This window comes from Poecilia latipinna, unplaced genomic scaffold, assembly GCF_001443285.1.
Source record: "Poecilia latipinna isolate Pla-1442-1.1 unplaced genomic scaffold, P_latipinna-1.0 Scaffold2615, whole genome shotgun sequence".
Taxonomy (NCBI): Eukaryota; Metazoa; Chordata; class Actinopteri; order Cyprinodontiformes; family Poeciliidae; genus Poecilia; species Poecilia latipinna.
Window position 1 is genome coordinate 37,436 of NW_015115231.1, and position 21,741 is coordinate 59,176.

The 21,741-nt window shown below is 39.5% G+C and overlaps 1 protein-coding gene across 6 annotated transcripts in view; it reads left to right on the forward strand.

Moving 5' to 3' along the window:
- phactr3b (phosphatase and actin regulator 3b) overlaps positions 1–21,741 on the forward strand; it is a 38,290-nt gene that overhangs the window by 2,879 nt on the left and 13,670 nt on the right. For 3 of the 6 annotated variants that reach the window (XR_001422641.1, XM_015020606.1, XM_015020605.1), the window contains exons 2-4: positions 20,698–20,856; positions 21,006–21,080; positions 21,229–21,369. Coding sequence is in view for 5 of the 6 variants with exons in the window: in XM_015020606.1 (XP_014876092.1) it covers positions 20,698–20,856; positions 21,006–21,080; positions 21,229–21,369 (375 nt within the window). In the remaining variant the exon portion in view is untranslated. Of the gene's footprint in view, positions 1–13,201; positions 13,330–13,404; positions 13,470–20,018; positions 20,483–20,697; positions 20,857–21,005; positions 21,081–21,228; positions 21,370–21,741 lie in introns of those variants that run through there. The other 3 variants (XM_015020610.1, XM_015020609.1, XM_015020608.1) reach the window with 3 other exon arrangements.

Below are 21,741 nucleotides of genomic sequence, written 5' to 3' on the forward strand. Positions count from 1 at the left end.
ATAATCTGTTAAAAATCATGATGGATTTTTTTGTTTTAAACAAAATCATTGCTATGTCTTTGTACCAAAATGATTTTATCTGAGCTAGGACTGGTTAGATCAGTTATCAGTTCTGCCTACATATGATTAAGTTCATAAAATCATTTGATTTAAAAAATATAGTTGCCAGAACGTGAAAAAAGTGAAATTGCTATTGTTCATGTTCTGTTTTACTGTTTTTCTGAACAACATGCCGGCCTGCTGAGGCTCCCCTCGTCTCTTGCTGTTGCCCTGTTGCCTGCAGCCTGTGAGAGCCTCTTGTCCTTTTCAAAGTGGGCGCTGTTGTTCTTTTCTGGCATGCTGCATTAACATCAGAGGCTCTTATCGTCCGACTGCTGCACCTCCACCTCCACTTTCCCCTCTCAGCTGCACATGGCCTTCAGCTCAGTCCTCTCTATCAGTCAAATGAGAGAAGGTATGGGCGGCTGCATGAGGCTGGGATGCCTTTTATTTTGCTTGCCTTATGTTTTATTAATCGGGGAGCCTGTTTATAAGACAGTTTGTCTCATTCTGAATTCAGAGCTGTGAGCGAACTGTGAGAACAGAAGACCCAGCGCCTGGCAGCTCACGCCTACATGCACGCATAGACCCAGCAAGGAGTATGTGCAAACCGTCTCCATAGACACACAAGTCATGGAGCGCACACTCCAACTCACAAAAGGTGTTCTTATAGTCTGGAAAGAAGAAACAAAAGAAAATCTATTTCACTCACACAGCATATCTCTGTCTCTGCAGGATTGCAGCGTGTGGCACCTATTGGCAGAATCTGGGTCCTGAAGCTCACAGAACATGGATTCTATCTCTTGCTGCAGCCTCTTCCTCCATGTTTTAATTCACGCCTGTTCTTAGTAGGGGCTAATCTCAACTCCCAGAACCGTTTTATTGAGAACAGTGCTCGGGTTCTGGGTAATTAAGAGCACCAGAAGGTTTCTTGATAACTCAAGATCAAAAAATTGCATGGAAACAATACTGAAGAGGACCTGGGTGGACAGAAAAGGCTAGAATTTCAATTTTGGTGGAATCCTGTTCACATATTCACCAATTTGCAGATTTCTGTGGAACGGAGCTCCAGGTTATTTGTGGAATAACTTGGAGTTACTGAATATGTGCTCTATTCATAGATTCATGGAGCACATAAAACTTCAAAGAAAATGCAGCGAGAGAAGTGGTGTGTTTGCAAGCTAATATACAATGAATGTGAATATTTATGTGCTTCAGTTATTGCTATTGCCCTTTTAGACTGTAGGGGCCCATGGGTGGCCATGGCATGTTGTTTGTGTCAAAATTAAAACTATTGCACATCCAACGGTGTCTACTTCCTTCTTGAAGGAGGCTGTATCCTTTCTAAAGCTAGCTAATAACAGCCATCGCTAGCAAATTAGGAGGCAGCTTGCATAAGACTAGTATGTCTAGGCTGGTTAACCTCTGGATTTGCCTTCTTCCTCTGATGTCCAATAGCAGAAGTAGGCTAATGCTAACATTGGCTAGGTCAGGATTAGCTTTGGAGATACTGGTAACTAGCATGCCTGGGCTGGTCACCCACTGGATTGCCTACTAACTGTGCTGTCCATTACCACATATATGCTAACGCTAGCATTGGGTTGGCAAGCAATAGCCTTACAGAGGCTGGTGGCCATCATCCCAAGGCTGGTCATTTGTGATTTATAAACTTTTCTTTAAAGAACATTTTTTTGAGAAAAATGGTTGGTGTACAATCTGGAGTTGATATAAATTAGATGTACTGACTTGTTCTTTTGACAGTTTATTGTAATCCAATTTTTCAGTACCTTGAGCATCTTTAATTTGTTCTAGTTGATTAAGAACTAGAACAAATTAACAATCTCTTCAAACTGAAAGCAGACTACTTGACACCTAGTTTGTACTTCGCGGATATAATGTCCTGTGATAAGGAAGTAGCTACCAGTGGGTGTGTAATATTCTTAATTTTGACACTGGTAGCGTGATGGGAGAAAAGAAGAGAGATACAAGAGGTTATTGAGTTAAAAGGAATGTTGTAAGCTCAAGACATCGTTTCCAGTGTTTAATGCAAATGCAACTAGAAGCTGAAATACTTATGTGCAATGATACCTCCTCGACTCTGACTGGTTGTATCCCCGCTAGTCTGCCTACAGACCAAGGTCTCACCACCACAGGCGAGGAGGAGAACAGGTTGTTGAAGTGTTTGGTTTGTTTTACACAGTATAGTGTCAAAGAGAACCACATCTGCTGAAAATATAACAAATGCTGTGATTCTGGTCCCCAATCCAACAGTCTGCTGGACGAAGGTGTGAAAAAATCCTTATGTTCTGCTCTACAGAAGAGTATTTATCTCAAACATTTTAACCAGATGTATTCAAGCTAAAACAAAAACCTTGAATTAAAAGAAGCTGGAAACCATTTAAAAACTAAAGAATTGAGTCTTTTTGTAGACATCTGAACAAACTTAAACCGTAATACTTTTGAAGGGAACAAAGTAGTAAATGCAGCAAAACGGGGTCAAAAAGTACTGAAACAGTCAGTAACGGTCGCCACCAGAGGGCTCCACTCTGCAGATGGGATAAATAAGTGAGGTGACTGTCACGGCGGGCCTGGTACCACAAGCAGCAGATCTCTCATACAGGATAGGGACAAATGGAGTGTACAAGGTCGAACTTCCCACTGAGTGAGGATGCACAGTCACTGGAGTCTGGATTACTCAGCAGCTTGCTCCAGGGTTTGCGATTGCTGCCTGATCACTGTACACTCAGTGTTAGAATGAACATCGGGATATTTTGAAATGAAATCCAGTCAGATGTGGATAAAATGAATAAGCCAATGCTTTATTTCCCTCACATCCTGGATCCGCATACAGTATTTTTAGACATGCTGCAGGCCCCTCAATTTCTTCCATCTTGTTTTTGTTTCAAAAGACGAGCTGCAGTGATGAAGGCATTAACATGAAGCCATTTGAAGTAAGACTCCTTATGTATCCCTATAGGTGCTGCTGTGTATAGATTTTACCCTTGAGTCATGGTGGCATTGATTCTTTTAAATTACTTGGCTAAGACTGAGTGGCTCAGAAGAACGTTCAAATCATATTTCCGTATTTTCTGCCGAGTCATCTCCTGCGTTGTTATGCTCTTTGCAGAGACGTCCCTGGGTCCCACTGACTACAGCACCCTGGGGTGAATCACAGAGAGCACGACAAAGCATGACACCACCCTGGACCAATCTAACAAGAGGACACAAGCACTATTATGCAGGAGGCTGTCATGTGATTCGGAGCAGCAGCAGCAAAGAAACAGAGCAATAAGGGTTTTATTTCTACACACAAAGACAAAACATGTCAAAATATCAAGCAATGTGAAAGAAAATGTCTTTCAGGTTTGTCATGTGCAAAGGCTAATCCGCCATTAATCCTCTCTGAAAAGCTAATGAAGCAGGGAATATCATGAAGTCTCACGGTGGATCTGGTGTCACACATTTTGACTTTGCTTAACGGGCGTCCATCGCAACTGCTGCTGGAGTTGTTTAGTAACTGGACGTGGAATATCAACCAATCAGAGAGACTCCACTATATGACGTAGTGGCCTGTAGTTGGTGTCCTGGCAGGAGATGTAGGCACTGATGCGAGTTAGCAAGCCGTGAAGCTGGGCCTGACTGAGACAAGAGCACCGTTGATAGTGACCTTAGTCAACAAGTGGCTGAGTTGTGAAACTCAGAACATCTCTGAATCATCTGGTGAATTCAAACATGGTGCAGAGACGCCCGACAAAGACGCTGTCTTGCTTTTAGTAAATAAAGCCACGATACTCTCTATACATTTCATCTGCCATTGTAGAAAGAGGCCAGCAGAGGAAAATAAAGGCAAAAGTCAAGAGGATCCTCCCAATGCACAGGATTCCACACTTTGCTCAGATGCATTTCTAGAGCGATTCTGATGCTCAATATCAAGCACCTGACTTGTGCACAACCATCGAGGCCTGGATCGGAACCCAGCACTATGCTTTGTTTCCACTGAGCGGCATGGCACAGCATGACGCCTAACATTACATCATACTAGTGCAACGAAAAAAAGTGACTCAGTAGTTCGTCACATGCTTATCGCAAGCAGTGACGTTATTTTCCTCCTAACACGGGCTATATTGTGATGCCAGGAGCTCCGTTTTAACCATATCATACCATACTGTACCATACTGTACTTTATTGTCTTGTGCCTTACTGTACCTTTGTCCTATGGACCTACCACTGAAGGGGGACCAGGAATAGAGCTGTACAGGTTGGTTTTATGAGTTGTTTTAACAATGGAAAGAGACAATATAGCATGCTGAACCACACCGAGTTGATTTGACCTCAGTTTAGCTTTATGTGTTTGTCTGCTGTCTAGGGATTTGTTTGTGGGTTAAAATCTACTAAAATTTTATTGGAATATATTACACCATATTTTTCAATATATTACTAGTAATCAATAAAAAGGCATTTGAAAGAAAGAAAAAAAAATATCCCTGATTAAATATTTACATTTTATGTTCTATATGTGAGGTACTTTATATGTTTTTTTTGTTGTTGTTTTATGCAAATGCAACAACTGCTACTGCTAAAACACAGTTCTGTATTTAATTATTCTAAAATAATATTCTTATTTAAATCATGATCGGTTTCCTTTTAAAGAGACAGTTTCGGCTGGAACCTGCGTATGCAAGAGTTTCTGCTACAGCCATAAATCTGAACCTCAAACAACACAAGCAAACAGTGAAGAACGACAAAGCTGCTTCTCTTGCACCACTGGAAGTTCATTTCATTTCTGAAATGATGTGATTGAACCATTGTTGTGTTCAGGTTGTGCTAAAAGGAGTTAGGAAGCAGTGCTCCAGATTCAGCAGACTGATCTTTGCAGCTGCAGTTTTCCTCCCTTCAGTACGCCCCCCGCCTCTCTGCCTCTCCGTTCACTCTCTGGGCTTAAGCGTTTGCTTTAATTACATCTGCCACGGGGAGTAAAGCACTTCTCCGTGTGACGGCGCCCACGCTACGCTGTTTCTGTTCTCACTGTGTGTTTTGTAAAAAAAAAAAAAAAAACAAATGTCTGAAATGAACTGAGTCCTGGGTGGTCTGAGCTGCTCTTCCATGCAGCCTGTAGTGATCAGCAGGGTGCACCGTGTGCAACATATTGCTTTTACTCAGCTCTGGAAGGATTTAGGTCAGCACATGAAACATTCATAAAAAGATACTTAATGTGTAAATGGCTGACAGCTTATGTCAAGTAGTTTCCCCCCACAGCGGAGTGCAGTTGCTGGGTAGATCTCCGCTTCTTCTCTGGAAGATACTTGGATATTTACAGACGTGAGGATAGACGCCCAGTCTGTCGAAACCCCGACAGGAAGGAAACAAAATAGCTGCACATCTATGTGAACACACTGAGGCAGTTTCATTCAAAATCAGCAGGGCGTGGCGATGGTGAAGGGATCAAGCACCCAACATGCACAGCCGTCATGGGTTCGAATACCGGCCGGTTGACCTTTGCCCTATGTCTCAAATGAAGGCCACTAGAGCCAAAAAACATTATTTAGACAAAAAAGCAATAGCAGTAAGAATGACTGCAGTGAGACTGTGGATGAGGGTAATGGAAGGAAGGAACCTGTATCACATATTTCTCTAAGTCTTTACTGACTTATTTTTTAACTCTGCCTGTATGATTGACAGATTGTGCAAATCTGAGCAGCATTTGTAACATGTCAACATTAGACACTGATATTGTTGCAGAGGAGGCTGCACTGTTGGTGTTGGAGGAGGGGAGACAGTGTTGGGGGGATGGGTTCATCCAGGTTCTCTATTTCTCTCACTGTAGCAGTTAAATAACATCTCTTCTTGCTAACATCTTCTCTGAATTTAGTTCTCCTCTTTTCTCTAAAAGAAAAAGCATAATAAATCTGTCACGATGCTGGAATATTTGGCTTTGTTTTCTTTCTTCTGTGTTCATATTTATGCTTTGATTATTATTGTGGCTTGTATCAGTTTAGATTTTGTCATATCACTTCAGTGATTCGTTCATCCATTGATTTTAATTAATCACATTTAATCGAAAACTGTCCAAACTGACAAAATAAGCATTTTCAATTCAAAACCTTTTTTGCTGGTATATTTTTGAATAAATCGACGTATTAGATCAACAACAAAGATATCTGATGTGTTCAATATGGATGCTAACATTAGCGTTAGGACGTCTGTGCTGCTGCTACATATTTAGCATTGAGATGCTATTTTAGGTGTGAATAGCCTAAAGAGCAGAAGTGGAAGCCTTCCATCAGTGCCAGACTGCGGCTCTTGTGAGACTCCAGCTCACCTTGTGGTAGTAAGAATGTGAAGTCAACATCCACAATAAAACTAGTCAGATTTTGATTTCATAAATTTGCCGTTTCCCCAGTTTTTGAAACTTTACATCAACATCCTGAAGCAACACTCATCTCTATGGATGCAGGTCTCAGGCTTTTTATGGTTTATATAGATTTTTGGTTTGCTGTGACGTGAGGTCAGGTTGGGCAATGTAGACTTAAAGCAGGGTGTCAAAAGCGTGGCCTGGGGACCAGATGAGGTTCTTGTTGAGGTCCTTTTTGTCCTTTTGTGTGGTCCCTGGGTGGAATCTAGCAAATAGAGCCGTTGCAGATCAAGACTTTTTGTTTTTTTCTTTGTATGACATTTTCAATGACAAATTTATGTCTGAAATGATACATTTTAGGTACAAAACAAGTCATAATTTTTGTTTGCTTACGTTTTAATCTTACAGTAAGCAGGGCCAAAAATCTTCAGTGACATTTTTTACTTGAACATAGACTTAATCACACCTAATAGTTAAAATGAACTAAATATGGTCAAGGGTTTTTAAAGACAGTTCTCATTTTTTGTTGCTGAGAATAAACTAAAATTCATATCTTGATCCACAAACTAGGAAACTGTACAACTTTGAGATCCTTTTTCATACATTTTTGTTTAAATGTCCTTTGTTGCTGTACAGGTAAAAAGAAAAGAATTAACCAAAAAAAAGCACTACACATTTTTAACTGAAAAATAAATAAATACATAAATTGTGATCCTTGAGTGTTTTCAACTTGACAGGTTTGGTCCTCAGTGCAAAACATTTGGACACCACTGAATGGGTCATGATATTTTGTGGTACTATTGTGATAACGATAAAAGAACTATTTATTCCTTCTTACTTAGGTAACTGTATGTGTGCGACTGTATAAATCTCCACAAACACAAATATTGCTCTTTAAAAAATGTGTATCATACATCTTTAGAACTCCTGTTTCATAAAGAAGTGTAATTTGCATCACTAAGCACAACAACTGGATTTAATCATTTTTTAATTTATTGATACCCTTACTGAACAAACAGTAGATAAAACTGTTATCCAATAAACACAGACAGTTTTGGTGAGCTTAGAATCATTAATTGGAGTTTGTTGTGAAAATAATGAATGAAAATTCTTATGTTTAGAAATTTCTCATGATAAATGATGCGATAAACGCCCACCGCTACTTTGAGACTGACTTCCTGATTCTGATTTTAGCTGGTCCTCATCATCTTTTGTCGCTTTTCCACTGGGAAAAAAAGCATTTAAGGATCTATGACCCAAAAAGCAGGAACAATCATGTCCAGATCGTCTAATAAAGAAGCTTTGAATCCAACAAAAAAGAAAAGGCATTAAAGGTTTATCCCCATCTATATGTTCATCCATCCATCCTTGTTCAAGGGGCTCATTCATATGTCCAATTTCTGGAGATTTTATTTTAAAAAGTGCATGGTAGGTGTTAACCAAAAATAGTGGTCAATAAACACCAACAGCAATTTTTAGATTTTGTCTTTCCAAACCCAGGCCAAGTGTCACAACTGGTGGATTTAAAAGAGGATCAAAGCAGTCTGGAGATTTGAGTGGCAAATAAAAATTTTTACAAAAACAGAGTCAGGCAGGAAGCAGCAGGGCAAAATTATTTACAATCCAGGATCCAGGAAACAATAAATGGCAACAGAGTGAGGAGCCAGTGGAGAGCTTAGATATATTCTGAGGAGGGAAAAGTCAAAGAAACCAGAAGAGCTAATAACAAGTGAGTGGATGTGAATGCAAATGAGACTGAATAAAATAACATATGGGCTAACCCAAAATGGTAAGGAAATAAACAATAAAGAAATTATCAGAATAGAATCAAACACAAATGAAACTAAGAGTCCAAATAACTTCAGATTATCACATAAGGAGAAAAATTATGAATTACAATCTGTGGCCCTTATTATTGAACTGCTACTTCTCAAATCAAGAAATAATGTCATATCTAAACTGGCGCTCTGAGCCGACTAAAATATTTGACTTCCTGTTGAAACTGAACTAACTTTACCAGTCATTTTATTTTCACTCAGTTCTAGTTGTTTACCATCTTTATCATAGTACTGTTAGCATTATTGCATGGCAGCAACATGAGCCTTTTAAACCTTTAATCTCCAGACTGACTGGTCATTTATTGGTTGATTGCTTTAGGATTAGGTTTAGATAATCATGTTGGATCTGAAGGCTGATGATTGGGGGTAGTGAAAGGAGAGCTTGGACCATATTTAATAAACAGTGTGAAAACTTCAGTGCATCTGGTCATACGTCACATTTTGAATGGTATTTGGTTTTTGACAAGTTACTCAACATTTTTCATGTAGCACAAGTTTGCGTGCTCAACAAAAATACCTCACAACAAAATACCTCAAAATTTCTCCATAATGAGAATTTCTTCATCAAAGTTATCTGAAGATGAGAATTTACTGTGGGAGACAAACCAACAAACAGATGTGATCGCAAAAGAATGGATGTCTTTAGTTAAAGAATATGTTTCATTAAAAAACATATTAAACATACATTTAAATTACAACTTAAATGTAATTAAAGATGTGGACTGTGACCTAATGACATATTTGTAATTAGTATCCTCCAACAGTGGTACAGTCGCTGCATTTCCATTCCACATGTGGATAAAACCTAGCGGATATTCCACTAACATCGAAAAAACACAATTCCGCAATTGCAATGTTTCTATTAAATTATAAACGCAATTTTAAAAAACATGAATATGTTTGTTCATGCGATAAGTCATTACAAAACATGCCGTGCCATTATCCTCCAACTACTTCCTGTCTTATTCTATTTAGTTTCCGCCAGTAGTATCATCCACTACTGGTGTGATATGTTGATCACATGACTCGTGTGATGCAGAAAAAGTGTTTCCGTTGCAGTTTTGCAAAATAAACAAATTTTGATAGGGCCAAAATAAGAACACCTCATCTTGTTGCCAAAACATAGCAAAAGACGAGTTTCTATGACATTGCCATGGGTCCATTTAGCAAATGTATTTTCAAAAGTCAAATTGTGCAATTCTATGGTCAATAGAAATGGAATAACAATGGGCATTTTGTAACCTATCCAGTAAAATAACTGCTTATCAAAGCAAGAAGAAGTCTCAAAGCTCATGGGTTCTGGCTAAAAAATCAGTCGGAACAAACTTTCTATTCCACCAAAGCCTCCTTTCAGGCCTGAAGCGTCCCCTTCAGAGGAATCCTAGGCGTCATTATGTTTCCTGCTCACATGTGCGACTCAGTGGAGGTACTTTCTTCCCCACCACTACGTCCTCCATCTATCACTGTGACATGGCAGCAGCTCCATGGCCGAGTAGGCATACCTGATCAATGATTCAGCATATCTGAAGGGAAGCAGGACCGAAGCAGAGCCGCAGCAGGGCTGCTGGAAGTCAGGCAGTGGAAGCACTGCTGTAGTTAAACTCTGACTCAAATGATCATCTGGAGATGCTAACAGAGCTGTTGGGCCACGAGCAAATCTGGTAAAATAACATTTGAAACAGGCTGATCTTAATTTAGCCTTATAAAATATTACACTTTGATTTTTTTTTTGTTTTAAATATAAATTATTTGTTTAAAAAAAAAGAGTTAACTTTTGCCGTTATGCATTTAAAAACATAATATCTGCTGGGAAATGAGATAAAACGAACTGTTGCATCTCACTATTTGGTAACTTAATTACCCAACCTTGTGGTTTTATAGAAAGAATAACATGATAATGTAATCTAAGAATATTGCTCTATTCTACTTTGTTTCTTTATGTTATCTCTTTTTAATTTTTAAATTCATACCTGTATTAGTGGCGGGACTTGATTAAAATTTTTAATCAGATTAATTAAAATCTGATTAATTAATCAGTCTGTGAGGAATTGGTACATTAACAAAATAAGCAACATTTTCAATTCAGAACCTGTTTTGCTGCTAAATTACTGCGTAACTAGACATATTTATACAACAACATAGATATTTCTTGTTTTTAATCTATTATTTAGGTTCTTCAATCAACAGATTGGTGCAAAGTGTTATTCTCTCCATTCAGCTTTCCAGAGTTTCAGGAACTTCTGATTATTCATGGAGCTTCTTTGGAAATTTGGACTGTGGATGCTAACATTAGCATGTGGGACATCTGTGCTGCTGCTGCTGCTGCTACATGTTTAGCATTGAGATGCTACTTTGTTAGCGGATGCTGCTTGTGTGTCAGGTTTATGGGTGTTTCAGAAACATGAGAATACAAAAGGTTCTGACTGCAATTGCCCCATTAAGAAAAGCGAGTAATTCCACTAAAAATTTGAATGCATTAAAATCTATACAGTTAATTAATTGAAATGAATGAGTTAAATATCTGGCGCTGACCTGTACATAAGAGATTTAAAGTTCTGCTGGTTTTGTTATTTTTACTGTTACCACATGACAAAATGATCTTAAGTTCATATCCTGGTCTGAGGTCTTTCTGCATGGAACTTGCTGATACTTTGACTTCCTCCCAAAGTTCAAACCAGGTTTAATTGCTGGCGTTACTTCTGTTTTTTTCAAACCTTAAGTGTTGGGAGTTATGTTTTTGTGTCACAACTCACCTTTGACCTTCATTCCTTATACATACTGCCTGAACTCTCTGCCATGGATGGTTGAAACATAAACTCATCCACATTCAACATTTCTGCTGCTCCAACCTGCCCTCCTTTCCAGCAGACTCAAATATCTGGATGTTTGATCTGGTTTTGGGTTTGTAGGCTCCAGTCCTGACTCATCCCGACTGTGTTGGTAAAGTCAGAATAGGCACAAGATTATATTTATTATCCAGACATTTTCAGTGCAACATGTTTTGTTTCTGAACTTTGCACTTGAGGTTTGCAATCAATCCTAAAGAGCTTTGGTGCATTTTTTCCCATAAACGGGCATTTCATAACTGCAGGTCTGAGCAGTTATAGTGCTGATGCTGAGTGTGTTTCTCCAATTTCTGTCATCTCCCATGTGACTGCACACACTCTAACACACACACACCCACACACACACACACACACACACACACACACACACACACACACACACGCATATACACACCTACACACACAGCAAAACTCTGATACACATAGCTTAGATTTATTGTACGTTGATCTCTAAAAATGGTGAAGCTTTCAGCTATTATTGAGTTGATGCCTACTACAGAAAGGTCACATCAAGTTATGTTAGTTTTGTTGTGATAAACACATTTATGGTTTGTCTTTTTTCAGTTCAATTCAATTTATTTATGTAGTGCTAAATCACAATAAATGTCATCTCATAATGTAAGAGGCATCTGCAGAAAAACTGCCATTTGGTGATTTCCCAACTTTAGAATCTGTCTTTTCTTTATTTCTGGGGTTAAAGGTTCCTCATTTCTGCCTGTCACATTTGTACAAGATTTCTGTGCTGATATATCGGCATTCCTTTTGTGGTGATATAATTTTTCCAATTAAAAATACCACTTCAGGAACAAACTCTGGTTGTTCCTGAATATTTCCAGTGTTTTAGAATATGTACATCTGCAGCTGCAGGGCATAACTGATAGCAGTTTGTGTCTGCCCTCCTTCTTTGGCCCTAAGTATAAAACAAAGTCCTATAAATATTGAATGAGTTTTGAGTTGAGCTGCATTTCCTACATCCTTGTTAATACTCTTTGCTTACGGTTTTTGTCCCTGAGGAGACATCCACACACTGACTTTATTATCTCTGATGTAACACAGCCTTCCCTGTGTGCTGCCATTGTGTGTGTGTCCAGCTAAAAGATCGATCAGAAACCACATAGGCTTTGTTTACATTCAGTTTATTGCTGAGTGAATAATTAATGATTGGTCTTCGACTAGCTGCTACGCTAGAAACTATGACAATATATAGAAAAAGGGATATTAATAACAATTTGTATCAAAAATAAATCCTGACATTTATTTTTATTTTAACACATTAGCAGAAATGCTACATTGTCAGCTTTTATCGTCTAATGTAATTTCTACTGCTGTAGACAATCGTCTTTATTTGTCAGTAATTTGCCTTTTCTTGACAACTATGTAAGCAAAAAATTCCCCTTGATATTGAGAGCTTTAAAAGTGCTACAAAATGCCAATCATTGAATCTTTTTCAGAGCTTCTTACTTTCTTCAATCAGACATTTACATACGTCTCCTTAGTAATTATCTTTTAAGCTGTATGACAACTTTGTCTTGAGATTTTGTTGAGGAATTGTCATAATAATACAATTTCATTCTCTGAAGTTTATTCTTAAAATATTATCACTCATATTGTTACGACTTTATTGTTATCTTTTACTTTGTATGACTTTGTCATCATTATATTTTATTCTCATACAACTTTATTCTATGATTTTTTTTATTCTTAGAGTAGGCTTCATTTAATTGGGTCATTCAAACTGCCATGAAAATGTCAAATATGGGTTGCATATGCGGAAATATTTGGATTTTGGTTGCATTACCTGCTGTCTACACTAACATAGTGTATTTGGGGAGGCAGAAGAAGAAGCTCACCCAGGGAGCCTTTCATGCAAGAACCGCCACTGGTCTCAGCGGTTCACTTCCTACTCTGGCGCTGAATGTCTGCTGTTTTGTTGGGATAAAATAAAGTTATACCTAAAACTTTTCTAATGTTTTAACGGCTTGTGTTTGAGCCGTTAACCTAAGTAAAACCATAATTACTCTCATAATTTTTAGGCGCTGAGTCTCATACTGTGTTTATCAGCTGAGCTTGAGTGTGTGTGTGCGTGTGTGTGTTCCATTTTTCTCTCCCTCCTCCTCCCGTCCGGAGGGGCGGGGTCCACATGATGCTACATCAACACGAGCAGCTAGTTGCAGATGTAACACCGGCTCGCGCGCGCTGTCCCTGCGGCTCCAATCGAGTTAAACCGATACGTTTCGGACAACTTTTGACGCAGGTAGAGACGTTTATTATTTATATTTTCATTTTATATTCTAAAACGTACAAGCGTTGTGGTGAGTTCCGTTACTAGTTAGTTCTTGGATAACCTATGAAGTGAACACGGAGAGCTTCAGGAGCGCTGGATACCTGACAGCTATAAGTGTGTTTTGCCCGAAAACACAGGGCTTTTTTTTGGAGGGTTTAGTATCATAATAGTGGTAGCTGAATTTACCTATGTCCATAAAGTTGTGCTTTATGAGTGTTTGACTTGAGAATTCCCGCAGCTTCTCTAGTATAACTTGCATAGTATTTCAAGACCAGGTCTGACCTCTATGTTAAAACTAAAGTTAATTGACACGGAACGTGCGTTTTTGTTAATGAAGTTGTGAAGTGACATTAGTAGTAGTAGTGAACATTTGCTTACAGCAGCGATACCGTCTATAACATTTGACTTATCAAGAGCCAGTTCTTTCTGGATCCTGATATAATTTTCATACGATTTTTGCACTGCCAGCACCGCCAGCGTAAAATGACCCCTCCACCTCTCCCCCGATCCGTACATCTTCTCCACTTTAATATTTCAGGGCGTCTTGCAAATTAAAAATGAGCTTCTCTCCGGGTTGCATTATGCATCGTTTACACGCCGGGCTGTGATTGGCTGCGGCTCCGTGTCGATCCGTGTGGCAACAAGCCTTCCCATCATCCACCCAGCAACTCCGTGTTCCTCATGCCGTGGTGATTTCTCTGCCTCCAAGGGCCTTTTTTTTCCTGCAGCATCCAGCGTGGTAGCTATGGAAACAGCAGTACTGACCCTGGGTGAGCTTGTTACAGTTACGCCGGGCTTGACCTGGTTTCCTCACCGCATCCCAGGCAGGGCGGTAACAGCTTGGACAACTGACCCGCTTCTCACATTGATTAGTGATCAAGCAGCTGAGGCTGCTTGACATGTTTGACATCCACCACATGTTTATGAAGTTCTGATTGACCTTACTGCTGTTTGTGGACTTTGTGAGGTTATATCTCTTCAGGTCTATGATGGTTTCTTAAAGCATGGAGGGAAGAGTACTATCACTGTGACATAAAGGATTTCTTGTTTTCCTATATTCAGCGTGCTACTAAATATAAGTTCTTCGGTTTCTTGCTTCCCTTTCATCATCTGCATGAATGAACGTTTTGATGTGAAGATTCTGACGTCTCTGCCTCTACACATTCTTCTGCTTCCTTATCTTTTAGTGTTTGGAGAACATATTTCTCATGTTTTAGTAACAGATAGCTTTATTAGCAACCCTGGTTTAAAAAAAATAAGTCTCTTGCAGAAAAAAATGTTGGGGGAACAGAAACATAATTAAAACTAATTGTTTTTAATAAAATAAGCTGTCAACTATTGGTAGCCCTCCAGCCAGTCCCTTTCACCAGTAGGAGAACACTGAGTCTTCTCCAATTACACTTCACAAGGTTAAAGCATACAGAGAGGTTAGAAGTAATGACAATATTCACTCTAACAAGGTTCTCATTGGGGTTGCATTGATAAATTGGCTCAGATCTCCTTAAGATTGTGAAATTGACTGATTTTTACACGTGAAGCTGATTTTATCCAAGGATCTTATGATGATTTCTGAAAATCAACCAATGTCCCCTTTTGCTTTGCAGTGAAAGAGGGATGACTGAGAGACCACTAGGTCACGTCTGGACATGCATGGTTAACAAAAATCACGCCACTGTTTCTGGTTCACATGGCAAGATTTTAAAATTGTCAGACAATTTTCAAAACCTGAGAGACAACACACGTGGCAATACAAAAAATGTCAGGTAGGTTTGGTTGTACAGTGCGTGGTGTCGAGCAACACACCACACACACCAATTTCTCCGACTTGCCAACAGTCAGACGTCAGACGGAAAATCTCACAAAACCTATTGAGACCAAACAAACAGAGTAAACAAACATGGCCGACTGGGAAGAAGCAACAGTGACCATTGGTGGACTATTTAGCAGAGACAAAAAATAAACAGTATAAAAACATCTCTGCTGTCCACTGGACTTCCTGGTGCGCCATGGAAGTTGTTAACTGTGCATTTTGAATTCCCTTCCATGATTCCGTCACCTCAGTTTCTATTAGCTACACGTCACATTCAACAGGCCACGTTCACGTTTGTTCTTGGGGAACAACACCACACCCGCTGCTTCACCGCACCTAAACAATCCAACATGTTGGATATGTTTCAGATCAGAGCTGTCCATGGTCTCAGAGGACCATATCACCCTTAACACATCACAGACAGCATAAGGATCTCTTAAGATTATCTGTAGAGCCATGCTAATAATTGCAGCTTCCTTAAGATAGTAAGAAGGGGGAAATTGGGACAAACACTGGCATAAAAATCTTGTCGTGTGAACGAAGCAGCTCTAGTTCCCAGGCTCTTTAGAGCAGAAACAGGTCCACAGTATAACAGATCCTCCGCTATACGTTAGAGTGGGCATGAGTTGTCCTGTGTTTCATGCCATGCAGTTCTGGAGTATCTGTTGCTGAAAAGCCTTGTCTTACTCTTATTTGACCAAAGAGAAGTCCTTGCAAACTCCAGAGTTTGTACGCTTGTAATGGCAGGACAGAAAATGTTTTTTTTTTTTCTCTCAAACAAATTGGTTGATATGTTGGTAAGGGTTGTCATGGAGACTTAATGACCCATCAATCCACCTTTCATATCAATAATTGTGCTCTTAATGATTTTCTCTTTTTGTGTATTTCTCAATGTAGGATTTTTTTCCTCTTGACCCAGTGTCCTCTAATTAAAGGGTGGATTTAAAAAACATGCTTTTGATATAATACAGTAAAATCTAAATTATTTTATTTTATTAATGCATTTTTTTCACTAAGGGTGCATATATTCACCAAATACGTGAATTCTTCACGATGAATCACAACATATTCCATTTTAGTTTTTCCACCAGTTTGCAGTTTGAGTTGCAGTGAATATAAATCATGGTTTAAGGGATGAGAAAAAAAGATGTTGTGGATGAAGACGCTGCCGATAGAAGCTAAAGGTGGCTCTGCTCATGGAACTGCTCGCTGGCTGCCCACGACTCAGCTGCAGGCTCCCTGAGCTGTCAGCTCGTTGTCGGAGCCAGACTGTGTAGGAGTTCCTATTTCTGTCCTTTCTCCAAGCCATCCTCCTCCTCTTGCTGAAGCATAACAGAAGTCAGCTCAGTTAGCCTCTGTGGATTCTGCCTGCCTGTCTGTCATCAGGATGCCTCTTCTGCTGCTTATCCCGCCGACTTGGATGTGTCAGGGCGTCCCACTAAGAAGGGAAGCAGCTGATTTGCTCTGTCTGTGGCATGAGATCAAAGCATCCTTAAAGCAGTTTGTCAATCAACATGGAGGAAATCTTTAGCTATTTGGGTTACCCAACAGAAATAAGTGGAAGATGTTCATTTCGCTGCTGCTTGCATGTTAAGTGTTGGGTGTTGAAGACAAGTAAATCCAGCAGTTGCTTGATTTGAACACTTTTTTATTGGGTTTCAAAAAATCTTTGGAGTGTCTTTTTCCACTGTTGTAATGTAGATTTGCTAGTGTGTTTGGTATCGCTGTTCTGTTCTTTAGCTGTCACACTTGATAGTCCAGTTGTCCCGGTTTGATTGGGACCAAACTTGCAACATTTGTTACATTTTCAGCTGCTGTGGGTGGTTCTTTTTCACATTGCACTGTGTCAGATGAACCAAACCCTTTGAGTAACCTGTGAGGTGTCTGAAGGAGACACAGAGTGCAGCTTCCTCTTTCTCAAAATGTATATAGTAATGCAATAGTATCATATTTTAGTGGCTGTAGGATTTAGGACACATTTGTTTTGGTTGTGTTGACCCAGAATGCCTGGCGCTGTAGTATGTTTTCTGCTTCTGGAGCATCTTTGGTCTGCTTGGCGTTCATATGCATTCAAACCATGCCAGAGTTCACTTTAATCGAATCCAGACCCAGGTTTTTAGGCGGACTAGAGTTCACTGTTTTGGTTTGCATCTGATTAAGCGTTCACATCTCCCCCAACAAAGCAGACTTTCTAGACAAATGAGCTTGATTAAAGAGAGTTTGATTAAAGCAGGCTTAACAGGGCTGGTGGAATGCACTTCAAAAAAGCCAAAGACCAAAAAAGTGAACTCTGGTCCACCTAAAAGAATTAAACCCAGGTCAGCTGCAGTGAACTCTGGTGTGGTTGAAATTAGGGATGCAAACCATTAGTCGTCTTAAGATTAATTGTCGATGAATGATTTATTAGATTAAAATTAGATCCAATGGATAAATGTCTCTTTTAGTGTAGTAGTTTGGCTGCCATCCAGCACAGGATGGCACTGGTCGTCCAAAACCATTTGATACAGGCAGAACTATCTCAGAATGGGAAAGAGAATCAGTCCAAGTCTGGTGTGGGATGCAAAATACACTTTTTGCAATTCTGTTTAGAAACATTAACACTCGACTAACTCCTTAGGTTTCATCTTAATAGATGTGCCGCATGGCAGAGCAGCGTCAACTTCTCAATAAAATATTACTGAGTTGATTTGAAGGCGAGGATGTGACGAAGACAGAATAGTGGAGGGCATAACTCAGAAAAATTGTAACATTATGGAAAATGACATGGTGTCAATAAGCACTGTTAATTTTGAAGGTTTTGTGGGTGTAATAATGTGAGAAAATCACAAATTTCATTTTATTCAGTCAGTATTTACACAGGTAACACAAAAATCTTCTACCACAATGACGTGCTTCTTTTTAAAATTCAGTATATGAAAAATTTAACTCTTGTTATGAAAAGATGGTCGGCCCTCTTGATACAAAAGAGGACTCCGGTTTTTAAGAAAGTGGCAGGTTATCAATTAATTGTTTGTCAATTGATAAGACCAATCAACTTTTGATTAACTAATTAGTCAATAACTTCAATCCCTAATTTGAATGCTTATGTGAATACAAGCAGACAGGAAACTGATCCAAAAGCAGGCTCATGGTCTTTAACCAAAGACAAAAGAGAAATACTGCAACCGCTAAAATCTGACATCACTCCTTTTTGTCAGTGTCTTCTTCAGAGATATTCCTGTTGTTTCCCTTAGTTGTTTTTGGTTTTACAACAGCATGATGCCTAGCCTTGCTGCTGTCTTGAGTAGTCGTTCATTATTTGTGTCGGATTGAATCTCTCCCACTTGAGTTCCTGGTTTCAAGCAATATCAACAACCAGGAGGCCTGTGAGAATGATCTATTACCAAGAAATTAAAGTTTTGGACAGAAAATTTGTCAAATTTCATCATCATCATGTTCCCACAAATCTAAATATGATGAACTTTGACACCTTTTTTAAACTTTTATTAAGCTTTGTTTAGTATACAAATCATAAATATTCGGCCTTGCTCCTGTCAGATCTGTAGGTCTAGTAACCTCTTTTGGTCAAACGGCTTTTTCTCTCTGCGACATTAATTTGTGGAATTCTTAATATCAGGACTTGAAACTGATTGCAGACGTGGTGCCTTGTTCACATGAAGATGATGCAGTTTCTCTCAGAAGACCAGTCCTGTAGTCATGATTAACAGCAGCCCACAATGGTTTTATGATGCCGCTTGTTTCATTATGCTCTATTTTAAGGTCATTTTAAGGTTCGTGTTGTATATAATATTTTATCTTGCCGGGCTGTTTTACTGTCTTTGTTAAAAGATTTTTTGGCACTACTAGCCTTCACTGGACAGTAAATTGCCAGGAAACGGGGTGGAGAGAGAGGGCAAATTGCCTCAGCAATTGAACCCAGGACAACCATTTTGAGGACTTCAGCCTCCGCTCGTAGTCTACCAACTGAACCACCCAGACTCAGCGTCTCCCGTTTGCCTTTAAACTGTTTTATGTTGTTAAAAGTCCTTCTTGGGATGTGTGTTGCAAATGAGCTGAGGCTATAAATGTTCTAGTGTTTCTTATTTAAGATTACTGCCTGTTCCTGTGCAAATAACCAAGAAAGAAAGACAAACAGACATAATTTATCTCTGCATTTTACAGTCTGACCTCTTCAGATCAATTGGAAGTGACTTTATATCAATAGCCTGATTGATTAGCATCAGCAGTTACTGTAAAATCATTGCTGATGTCTTTACTTCTTGGCATTGTGGTAACACTGTGACATCCTTCAACAATAAATGATTACTCGCTTTTGCATTTACTTGAATTTCCTGGTTTGTTACTATAGTTTTTATCACCAATCTATAAAAAGTCTGACCTGCCGATTCTAATTATGGCAGATAGAACACAAATTTTCTTCCTTTTTTTTTTTTTTTTTTACAAATATGATTTTCAGACCTTTGTGAAAGTAGGTAAGTGTAGGTATTGGCCGATCGTCTTTCACCCAAAATTCAGGAAATTCAGGAAACACACCACTTAAATAAATTGTATGTATTTCATTAACTTTTATAATTATTATTATTGTTATTGCAACAATGATGGACAGCTCCAATAAACACAAGATTCTGTCAAGTCTAGTGATGCATGATCCACTTTTTTCACTTTCAATACTGATATAGATATCTGAGGTTTAACACTGCAGAATTGACTTTTGTTTTAAACACAGATATAAATGTAATGAATTACAGATTTATTTAATAACTCTGCACCAGTACGTCACACTTTAATACACCAATAGCTTCACAAGCCTGGTCAAACATGTAAAAAGTGTCAGTGTAATTACAAATATAACAACCAATATAAAATAAATAATAAAGAAACTGAAACTGATAAAAACAATGGGGTGACTACCTTGTTCAAAACACAAGCTGCAACAAGCCTTCTTTAAAGTGCAATTAAGAATAAATATAAATATCAATATAATGTAAAATAAATAAATAATGCATGACATCGCTCAGACCACAGAGCATAGAATTTAATTGAATAGATCCACCTTTATTGATGGGGCAAACTGTCACCAATACCCAATCTAGAATTTATTTCAATATTGGGGCAGATACAGACATTCTACAGCCACATTCACTTCCCAGAATAGTCAAATCTCTGAGAAGTGCCAGCTGCAGATGTCTACACTGATCCTGAGAGAAGGCAGTTGTGCTGAAGCTGATTTTATTTATTCCCATGTCGTTTTCCAAAGCATTCCATTGTGAGTGGATCTCTGGCCCGGGAAGGTCCTCTCTGCCCTGAAACCATGTGAGTCACGCGCGGACAATGCGATTCTGTCTTCCTCTCAGGAATTAGGCTGGATAAAGCATTCAGAGCCACCGACCCACTTTTTCCTCTGTCGCATGATGGCCGTAGTACTCGACCAATTGTGTTAGGAGAGGTTAAAGAAGCTGTGAGGGGTTTGAGAAGCCCTTGATTGTTTTGTCTGCATCTTGTTTTAAGATAGTTGTTTTCTGTTGTAGATGTAATGGACCAGCAGAGGGCGCTGCACTCCGGTGGCCTGGTCTCAGGAATCCGCACGCCTCCCGTCAGACGCAACAGCAAGCTGGCGAGCCTGGGACGCATCTTCAAGCCATGGAAGTGGAGGAAAAAGAAAAGTGAGAAGCCGAGGCCCCCTGGAGGTGAGTGGTGAGACAGACTCTGGTTTCCTCCTGCGTTTTGAGGTATCAACTGGAGGATGGGGAAGAATGCAGCATGTTCTTGCTCAAGGTTTCTCATTTTTTGCCAGACGTGCTTTGGGCCAGTTTTCATGAATGTTTGTGTTGTTCAGTGGCTGAGAAGAAGGCAGCTGTACGGCAGAAGAGAGATGAGCTCGTCAAGCGAAGCCCTGGGGAGATGGAAACAGGTGCAAAACCAGAGATTAACCTCCCCCCCTCCCCTTCACCAAGCATGCACACAAACAGTTCTAGGCTTATCACAGTCTACTTGCTCAGCCACATGATGCCCAACTGCTAAACAGACTCAATGTTGTCCTTTTTGTGGCTTGTATGCAGAGTCAGATCTCGCTTGTGGGGGGAATGGCGAGGATCCTGACACCCCAGCCCAGTCAGACGGCGAGGACAGAGACGAGGAACTCATGGCCCCCCTGGCCAGTGCCAGTGAGGACCTGGGAAGTGATTCAGAAGCCCCAGCAGGTAGAAACCAGCAGCTGTCACAGAGGGCACAAAGATGACTTTGTCAGAAGTTATTTCTCTTGAAAACCTTACAGTGTTTATTGGCAAAGCTGCAGGAATCAATATTTACATTTAAACAAGAGGGAAAATCAGAGTATAGATTCATCATGGACCCTTTTTTAGCCGTAAACTTTAATGGATTGTATTGCGATTGTATACAATAGACCTACAGGTGGTAGTCCAAAATTGAAGAAGAAAATGATTATGTTTAAGTATTTAGGGTTGAGGTACCATACCAGTGTGTTGGCCTATTATTCTTGTCTGAGCTTTATCACTGCTTTCCTTCTCAGTTTGGAATCAACAAATGAAATTATAGAGTAACTTTAAAGTTTG